This window comes from Austrofundulus limnaeus, unplaced genomic scaffold (genome assembly GCF_001266775.1).
Source record: "Austrofundulus limnaeus strain Quisiro unplaced genomic scaffold, Austrofundulus_limnaeus-1.0 Scaffold127, whole genome shotgun sequence".
In the NCBI taxonomy this organism is placed as follows: domain Eukaryota; kingdom Metazoa; phylum Chordata; class Actinopteri; order Cyprinodontiformes; family Rivulidae; genus Austrofundulus; species Austrofundulus limnaeus.
The window spans coordinates 98,262-108,674 of record NW_013952529.1 but is presented as its reverse complement, the minus strand read 5'-3'; the positions used below and the strand labels follow the sequence as shown (position 1 = coordinate 108,674).

The window sequence follows — 10,413 nt, the reverse complement described above, 5'->3', positions numbered from 1 at the left end:
GAGCTGCAGCTCAGAACGAACGCTGCTCTTCATGACTCTCTGCAGGATCCAGGTGGTCAGGTGGATGGTGGTGAAGGCCCCAGCAGCTGCCCACAGCCAGTTCCTCCTCATCCAGCTGCCAGGCTTCATGCTGAGCTCTGCAGACACAATGGAAGAGAAAGGTCACCTGAACACACCTGTGCTGGACTGTCAGGCTGTAGGTCAGGCCTGGAGCAGTTCTCTTCACTTTACATGTTATTTTTTTCCTGGAATAAAAATCCACAGCTGCTGCAAACGTTACCTTTTCTATAAAACACTGCAGGTGATGAAAGACTGAAATCAAATGAATTCTGTCATCAGTTTGGTCAAATGCTACATGCTAAAAACAATGCTTCCAGGACAGTACGGATCGTGCAGCCACACCATAATTCAGATTTTTGTGTCACATCCTGGTCCTTGAGAAAGCCAGGCAGAGTAATCAAACACAGATCCACAGATTTATGTTTCACTTTGGTGAAGTTTCCCTTCTGGATGTAACAGAGTTGATGCAATCCACTGTGAAAGTGACAAAAACACACAAAGTTATTTTATTGCAGTGATTAATTTGACTTATATGTAGAAAATGTTACTCACACAGCTTATAAATCCACCAGCAGCAAAAATATATTTGTTTTTCACTCACATTTGATGCATATTTGTCCACAAATATGACAAAATTAGCTAATCAAAATGGCCGACCGTGTTTTTATCCAAATATTTTTACCTCTCCTGGACACAAAAATCACTTGTCTTAAAGCACTCGAAACATTTAATAACAAATATATTTTCATCTTATCAGCAGGTTTAGTCAGCTAACTGGCCAAGAAACGATAGAAAAAAAGTTTTCCTGTGAGCGTAGCTTCGTTTGGTAGCGTAGCACGACTGCCTAAAAATGGCGACCTACTCCGTATTTAGCTTGTGCCATCACTAAACAAAGTTCCCACCCCCTCAAAGTATATACCAAATGAAAGGTACGGTGATTGGCTACACAGATGTGGCATTAGAACGAAGCTCGGAGCTGATTGGCCGATTCTACAGTCAATCAAACTCAGGATGACGGAAACAGGAAGTTGGTCACTTATCATTTATTTTTGGCTCTGGACAATCGATACTTGAACCCAGTTGGTCAAATGAGGAGTCAATCGAAAGAGGAGGGCCTAGACGTCCATTTTGATGCATTGAACATGGACACAGGTTGAACGAAAACACAGAAAGACGTTTCAAAATAAAACGAAACAAAAACGGCAGGCTGGCGTTGCGCTGAATGTTAACAGGTTTTACTCTGCCTGGCTTTCTCAAGGACCAGGATGTGACCCAAAAATCTGAATTATGGAACTGAAAGTGAAAGTAGTCAAACTTAATTTTTAATAAACCAAAATACAGTTTCAAAGCGAATTAATTCAGATACAAAACTTTAAATTCAGTTTCGATTTAGTGAAATTTGTTTTTAAACCAATGAATTCAACGTCTAATTATACACATTCAGATTCAATCTGAGCAATTCAAATTCTCCTGTTGGCACAAAATTTATCCCATATGTGACCTTCCTCAGACTGTCACTGCTGACGACCTTCCACCTTGGCGTTGTGCTAACACACCTGTAGCTGCAGGTAGAGGTGGTGATTGGAGGAAAAGTTAGAGGAAGTTTCTGAACTCACAGTTCCTCTAAGTGCGGAGCCTCTGAGTGTCTCCAGCAGACGGGTGTCCCTGGTTGGAGGACGTCTCCTGGGCAGTGGACAGACTTTCACAGAGTGCGTCCACCCACGGATTCCACACTCAGACAGAACAGCATTGATGGCGTGAAGCTCGCTGGCAGCCGCAGAGCTCGGCTCGTAGCGAGAAGTCTGAGACCCGACTATTGTTCTCCGAGACGAGAAGCAGAAGAACTGTTGGATTAAAATAATCCTCACAAAACAGCCTCTGTTTGAAAAGTCTCAGACACAAAGAAACACGTCTGCTCAGTGTTTCAACTCTAAATGTCAGAAAGTGTTTTTATTCATCAGCAAATAAAAAACCTGAGCTGGAGTTACAACCTTCTTTTGTTTGAAGACAAACTAAATCTCTGAGAAATGAACTGAAACAGATTAAAGAATCTGAACAAAACTTAAGATTCACTGACAGGATGAGTCAGCTGCTGCAGAAAAACCTGTTAAAATCTGCACAACAGAACCAGAACCAGAACTTCAAACTGAAACCATCTCAGAGGGAAACGACTGAGTCAAACTTTAGCATCAATGCTTTGTCTGTTAGCAAAATATCTCATGAATCACTGCATCTCCCGGCCTGTCATTAATCCCTACAGGTTCAGATTTAACCGAGCTGAACTTACCTGTTCAGGTGAGCAGCAGCGTGAGGCCCACAGGTGAGGGGCCAAGACCTGATGCAGGTAAAAACTGAAGACATGCAGCGCTGCAGCAACACCATCAGCTGCACCTCCAAATAAATATGAATACAAAAAAAACAAAACAAGAGAGAAATTGTGTTTCCTGCTGAAATTGAGCTGAAATCTGTTAAACTATTAATTTAAAGATAAAACAAGAAAAATAGCAGCTAAACTCAGCAAAGCCAAGCCTTAAATCACCAAAACAGTAGCTGAAATCACCAAAACAGTAGCTAAAATCAGCAAATCAGTAGCTGAAATCAGAAAAATATCTAAAATCAGCAAAACAGTAGCTAAAATCATCAAAACCGCTTAAATCAGCAAAATGGTAGCTAAAATCATCAAAACATTAGCTGAAATCAGCAAAACGGTAGTTTAAAATAATCAAAACAGTAGCTGAATTCAGCAAAACAGTAGCTAAAATAATCAAAACAGCTTGAATCAGCAAAATGGCAGCTAAAATCATCAAAACAATATCTTAAATCATCAAAACAGTACTCAAATCAGTAAAACTGTAGCTAAAATCAACCAAACCAAATGTAAACTCAACATATCACAAAGTAAACAGAAGCAGTTTATTTGTTTAAAAAAAATCCTACAAACAGGAAAACTGTTAACGATGACTCAGCATTTTCGCTCACAGACACAAAAACTCCTTTTCTTAAATCAGAGTTTTATGTTTAAAGCTAAAGCTTTTCTTTCTGAGAGGCTGGATGTTGCTCCAACATGTTTCTGCCTCATCAGAACCAACCGGTTCTGATTTATAGTTTAATAAACTGATGAGTCAGGTGGTTCAAACATGTTTGAACTGAAATGATTAGAAAACGAATAAAGAGCTAAAGGCTAAACTGTCTCCTGCTGCTGCTTTAATAAAACATTTATTAGTTAATTATCATCATTATTATGAATTATCAGCTCGTTATTAAAACAAATCGTTTCTGAAACAGGAATAAAAGTTTTGATGCTGCGGGGATGTTTGAGGACCTGACCCGACCCGTCTCTGGAGGTCTATGTGACCCACATGTCAGAATGTGACTCTGGTACCTGGATCCTGGTAATCAGGCCCAGTTCTGACCCAGTTCAGGTCCCGAGACAGATCTGAACACGTGGGTCGTTTTTAATTCCAGCAGAGGGATTCAGAACTTTGATCCAAACTAAAAACTGATCTAACATGGTTCTGCTCATGACCCGGTTCTGATGGACAGAACTGATTCAGTGTTTGAAAAAGTGAGTTTATAAAAACTGAACTTGTTTCTACAGATAAAGATTTATATCATTTAATTAATGAAACCCTGGTTTTAATCCGTTTAAAGCCATCAGAGCCTGGATCCAGAACCTGTGGCGCCCCCTGCAGGACAGGAAGCAGACTGACTCAGCTGATACGAAATATAACGAAATTATTTCTGCTCGTTTTAATCCAGATTAACAAAGTTAACCATGGAGAAAAACCTTCTGTGATTCACTTATTGTCTTTATGTGATAACCCACCTCAGTTTTAGGTGGGACCCTCAGGAACCTCAACACTGAGATTGATAATCTGATAATCTGGATTAATTCCTGCACCCACAACCAAAGAGAAACAAAAGAAGCTTTAATCGTCTTCCATTTAATCAGAAAACTTTATTAATCTAGACTTTAAAAACACTGACAAAGTCCCAGAGTTTGACTTCCTGTTCAGGTCTGAGAGCATGGCGGGGGGGACCGGACCACCGTCACTTCAAAGCAAACTTTATTTAAACGCAGTGTGCGAGCAGAACGTAAACACACGATATTTCATAAATACAGGAAATATACAGGATTCACCAGGAAAAGGAACAAAACCAAAGATGATGCTGAAGATGAAGGAGGTCCGGATCATGACCTGAGCTCCTGAGCCAAGCTTCATCAGGTGAGGAGGAGGAAGAAGGTCAGAGAGAGAAGCTACACGTCTCAGGTGTGAAATCTACCAGTGATGAAGAGCAGGAAGTGTCTGATGGTGACAGAGGAAGAGGAGGAGTCTGGACCTTCATCTCACAGTCCAGCGTCGTTGTAGGTGGGCCGGACCACCTTCAGGATGCTCTGAGCGTTCTCCTCCACCAGAGGGCGCCACTGCACCTCACCTGTCAGCAGCAGGTCCTCCCCGTTCAGAGAGTCGATGAACTGCATCTGCAGGCAGAGACACCAAAAACAACAACAATAAACAACAACAATAACAATAAACAACAACAATAACAATAAACAACAACAATAACAATAAACAACAACAACAATAAACAACAACATCTAGACCCAGAGTCGATGAACTGCATCTGAAGGCAGAGACACAAACAACAACAACAACAATAAACAACAACAACAGTAAACAACAACAACAACAGTAAACAACAACAACAACATCTAGACCCAGAGAGTCGATGAACTGCATCTGCAGGCAGACACAAACAACAACAATAAACAACAACAACAACAATAAAAAAACAACATCTAGACCCAGAGAGTCGAAGAACTGCATCTACATGCAGAGACACAAACAACAACAATAAACAACAACAACAGTAAACAACAACAACAACATCTAGACCCAGAGTCGATGAACTGCATCTGCAGGCAGAGACACAAACAATAACAATAAACAACAACAATAAACAACAACAACAACAATAAAAAAACAACATCTAGACCCAGAGTCGATGAACTGCATCTACATGCAGAGACACAAACAACAACAATAAACAACAACAACAGTAAACAACAACAACTAGACCCAGAGAGTCGATGAACTGCATCTGCAGGCAGACACAAACAACAACAATAAACAACAACAACAACAATAAAAAAACAACATCTAGACCCAGAGAGTCGAAGAACTGCATCTACATGCAGAGACACAAACAACAACAATAAACAACAACAACAGTAAACAACAACATCTAGACCCAGAGAGTCGATGAACTGCATCTGCAGGCAGACACAAACAACAACAATAAACAACAACAACAACAATAAAAAAACAACATCTAGACCCAGAGAGTCGAAGAACTGCATCTGCAGGCAGAGACACAAACAACAAAAATAAACAACAACAATAACAATAAACAACAACAACAATAAACAACAGCATCTAGACCCAGAGTCGATGAACTGCATCTGCAGGCAAAGACACAAACAACAACAATGAACAACAACAACAATAAACAACAACATCTAGACCCAGAGTCGATGAACTGCATCTGCAGGCAGAGACACAAACAACAAAAATAAACAACAACAATAACAATAAACAACAACAACAATAAACAACAGCATCTAGACCCAGAGTCGATGAACTGCATCTGCAGGCAAAGACACAAACAACAACAATAAACAACAACAAAAATAAACAACAACAATAACAATAAACAACAACAACAATAAACAACAACAACAACAATAAACAACAACATCTAGGTCCAGAGTTGATGAACTGCATCTGCAGGCAAAGACACAAACAACAACAATAAACGACAACAACAATAAACAACAACATCTAGACCCAGAGTTGATGAACTGTATCTGCAGGCAGAGACACAAAGAACAATAAACAACAACAACAAACAACAATAAACAACAACAACATCTAGACCCAAAGTCGATGAACTGCATCTGCAGGCAGAGACACAAACAACAACAATAAACAACAACAATAAACAACAACAAACAATAACATCTAGACCCAGAGTTGATGAACTGCATCTGCAGGCAGAGACACAAACAACAAAAATAAACAACAACAACAACAACAACATGTAGACCCAGACAGTGTGCTCCTGTCTCCACGTGGGGCTCATATAATCAGATAAAAGTGGGAGGAGTCAGGTTTGTCCTGTGTTCTCCACCTGTTTCCACAGTAACCTGAGCAGGTGAACAGACGCACCTGTTTGCGTACGTACTCCACCAGGAGCTCCAGCTGCTGGGGCTCCTCACACTGACAACAGAACAGGTTTCTCCACAGAGCTGCAGCCAACACACGGTCATCAGACAGGATGCCCTGCGCGCACACACACACACACACACATCTGGATTTGTTCCACAAACACACAAGTTTTCCACCATCAGGCTGTTTGTTAAAGAAAACCTGTGAATCTGACCTCATCGTATCCAAGCATGGCTGCGTAGAAGTTCTCAGTCATGGTTTTCATGGTTTCTTTTCTGTGAAAGGCATCGATCTGCAACAGAAACAGGAAGTTCATCCTGATGGTTCTGATCCGAGTTTAAACATGATGATTTGATTCATTTCTACAGAAAAACTAAGGTTTTTATTCTGTGCTGACCTGCTCCAGGTGAGTTCTCAGTGAAACCCTCTGTTTGTTCTCAGCCTGAACCTGAGCTGCTGCAGGACTCAACGAGGAGGAAGTGATGAAGCTTTTTCCTGCTCTTCATCACAATTAACATGAAACCTAAGAGTGAGTCCAATCACGGCCCGGCTTGTACAAATACTGCTGCTTCTGTTCGGCTCAAACACAAACACTGAGCTGCAGGAAACTAAAAAAAATATGGGTTTTTTCCAGCAGGAAAATCAAACAGACGTCGTTTCTGTTTCAAACTCGGCACCACGGGTTTAATATATGAAAGAAATGTTTTCTGTTCTGTGCAGCCAAGAAACTTTTATCTAAAGAATAAAAATTCTGATTTGAAAAATAATTAAACTTTGAGCACGAGGAACAAGCTGAGATGATCCCTGCTCTCATTTAAACGTCCTCTAAAGGCTCAGGTTCAGGATCCAGTAGAACCTCTCACAGCATCGAGTCCTAAAGCAGCTTCAGGGCCTGAAATTCACTGCAGGATTACAATAGAATAGAATAGAATAGAATAGAATAGAATAGAATAGAAATAGCCTTTATTGTCCCGCCGTGGGGAAATTCAGGTGTCTCATGTTTCCCTCTCAGAGCTAGTGATGTGCAGATCGATACAGAAATAAATACTGCCGATACCAGAACTTTATGTTCTAGAATCGATACTAAAATCAAAATATCAAATACTATAAAACTTTAGTTATTTCACATAATGTTGATCATTAACAGGAAAATAGTAGAAAATAACTAAACTATTCAAATCTTGTCTAAATCATGTGGTTGGAGGGAACTACTTTTTCTTTCGCCTGAGTAAAGCTTCAGCACAGTGGCATGAGTTCAGTCAGTCAGTCTGTAGATGTATGGCAGGTCATTTTAACATAAAATCTGCTTCGTCTGACTGTCTGTATTTACATTCTAGGCGAGGGGTTCCTAAACTTTTTCATGCTATGCCCCACCCAAACAGCAGTAGCTCTGGCCAGGGACCTTCTTGCACACCCACAAACAATGCTACAAAATACACAAAGTAACAACTTTTAAAATATTTTTTTCTCTTTGTCACTATTCAAAAATTATTATATTTCTTTAGAATAAGAATTTAAAACTGTGCTAAAAATGTAGGGTTCAGGTTAGAAAGACTTTTAAATTAAATAAATTACTATGTCATGTATTATTTATAAAGCAGTTATTTGAAAAACAGTAATTTTTAAAATTTACCAGACACATTATGTGTGTTATCACAAAGTATCAGTACCAGATCAGTATCACTGATACCAGACACATTTTACTTGGTATCAGTATTGGAAATAAAATTGTCAGTATCAAACATCAGTACCCAGAGCAGAGGGAAACCTGCTTTAACATGTAGGAAAACATTATTTTCAGTGACTAGAAGTTTGTTTTTTATATTATATAACTGATATTTTGTATCTACAAAAGTTAGTATGATTAAAATAAAAAAGCATAATTAGAATAAAGAAATATGAGTATTTTTAAAAATGTTACAAATGAGTATTTATTTTTAGGCATGCAAGCTCTTTACTCTTTATACATACAGAGGAGATAAATACAAACTTTATTGGCACAGAGACTGACTGAAAGTACGCAGCAGTGCAGATACAGTCAGATTATTTTAAATTTAAAACCCTAAAAAATGTTCTTGGGTGTATTTTTGATCTGCAACATAAAGAGTCAGGAGTTCTTCAACAACTGCAGCAGACTTTAGGAGCTTGAATCAGAGTTTTCTCCACACCTCTTAACTCCCTCCTGTTCTCTGAAAGCACAGGTGAGCACAGGTGAGAGATGTGCCAGGTGAACATCAACACATGATGTTCATCCATGTAGTGGTTCTGTGTTCTGAGTCTCAAACAGGAAACAGACCAGAGAGAGCAGCTAACAACAGCTCTAGGAAGGCAGGAGGAAAATGACAGCAGCAGATTTATTATACATTGTAGCACAACATGAAACCTGTAGTCAGACTCATAAGTAATAATCCCCCCAAAATGTATGAATCCCCCCGCTCTGAAGCATGTAAGGGGGGATTCCCCCCCAGTTTTTAAAGTGAATTTCAGGCCCTGACGTTTATTTTAGAGGTGAAGACCCTGGAGCAGCAGCAGGTCTGCCTGTGGGCCTCTCTGAAGGTTAGGAGGACTTTAATCTGAAAGAGTTGAGACTTCACTTCCTGTTTGTTGGTGAAATGACTCGGTGCTGGCGTCCTGCTGCAGTGTTTGAACTTTAAACTCAGACTGAAGCAGAACTGAGGCTAAATGATAAATATTTACTGAAGCGTTCAGAGCTGATGGAGGAGCTGGGCTGCTGTCAAACCTCAGATTTATCACAACAAAACAAACGAGAGTCATGGTTCCTGCTGCAGGTTCTGACTCAGTCCTGAGTATTAATGCAGGAAAACACTGCAAACTGCACATTTATGTTTTCACAACATGAAGATCTTACACAGACTGAGTCATCCAGGACCAGAACATTAAATTAGACTTATTTTACTTTTGGGGATCTGAATGTTTTCCAGGTAGCAGAGGAAAGGAAACAAACGTTTTTCATTAAAACAGAGTTTCTGAACCTTTCAGAAATTCAGGACTTCTTAAAACAGACTTACTGAGTTCCTACAAATCATTTTATTTTAATTTTACCGTCTTTTATTCAGATTCAAAGCAAATCATTAAAAAGTGAAAGAAAAACAGTTTCAGGAGCAGAAATCGTCCTCAGATCAGCAAATCCAAGATGGCCGCCACAGTTACCAACACAAAAACAGCTGTAACTGATTCAGTGTGGTAGTAGCTGAGAGTCATCCCAGCACATATTCATGACAAAGACATGCACTCCTCCAAGAACTGTGAAGGATTTCACAATAAAAGTCTCTTTATAAAGGATAAATGAAGGCTTTATAAAGACGTTACTTTGACTCACCCCCATGATTTTGCTCCTCTGCTCCACGTCCCCCCACATGGCGTGAACGATGTAATGACACAAGAACCTCCCCTCTCTGCCCTCCTGACGCATCCGGACCAAACACATCCTGACAGAACCAGAACAGTGAGGATCAAACGAGATGACATCACCTGCACCTGTTCAGCCTGACACCTGAGCACTCACCAAACATGCAGCTGAGTCACCAGAAACCAGGAGTTCAGAGTGTCGGCCAGCGAGCATCCTGCAACACAACAGCACACTTCTTTTATTCTGAAACTAACAGCACACTTCTTTTATTCTGAAACTAATATTACACTTCTTTTATTCTGAAACAAACAGCACACTTCTTTTATTCTGAAACTAATATTACACTTCTTTTATTCTGAAACAAACAGCACACTTCTTTTATTCTGAAACTAATATTACACTTCTTTTATTCTGAAACAAACAGCACACTTCTTTTATTCTGAAACTAATATTACACTTCTTTTATTCTGAAACAAACAGCACACTTCTTTTATTCTGAAACTAATATTACACTTCTTTTATTCTGAAACAAACAGCACACTTCTTTTATTCTGAAACTAATATTACACTTCTTTTATTCTGAAACAAACAGCACACTTCTTTTATTCTGAAACTAATATTACACTTCTTTTATTCTGAAACAAACAGCACACTTCTTTTATTCTGAAACTAATATTACACTTCTTTTATTCTGAAACAAACAGCACACTTCTTTTATTCTGAAACTAATATTACACTTCTTTTATTCTGAAA

At 39.3% G+C, this 10,413-nt stretch overlaps 1 protein-coding gene across 1 annotated transcript in view; it reads right to left on the bottom strand.

Moving 5' to 3' along the window:
- Positions 1-3,998: 3,998 nt before the first annotated feature.
- The window catches only part of uqcc1 (ubiquinol-cytochrome c reductase complex assembly factor 1), a gene marked incomplete in the record, with an annotated part of 9,906 nt that continues 3,491 nt past the window's right edge, over positions 3,999-10,413 (bottom strand). Inside the window, 5 exon segments of the mRNA XM_014015296.1 lie at positions 3,999-4,543; positions 6,291-6,404; positions 6,505-6,582; positions 9,631-9,739; positions 9,817-9,874. Coding sequence (XP_013870750.1) covers positions 4,409-4,543; positions 6,291-6,404; positions 6,505-6,582; positions 9,631-9,739; positions 9,817-9,874 — 494 coding nt within the window.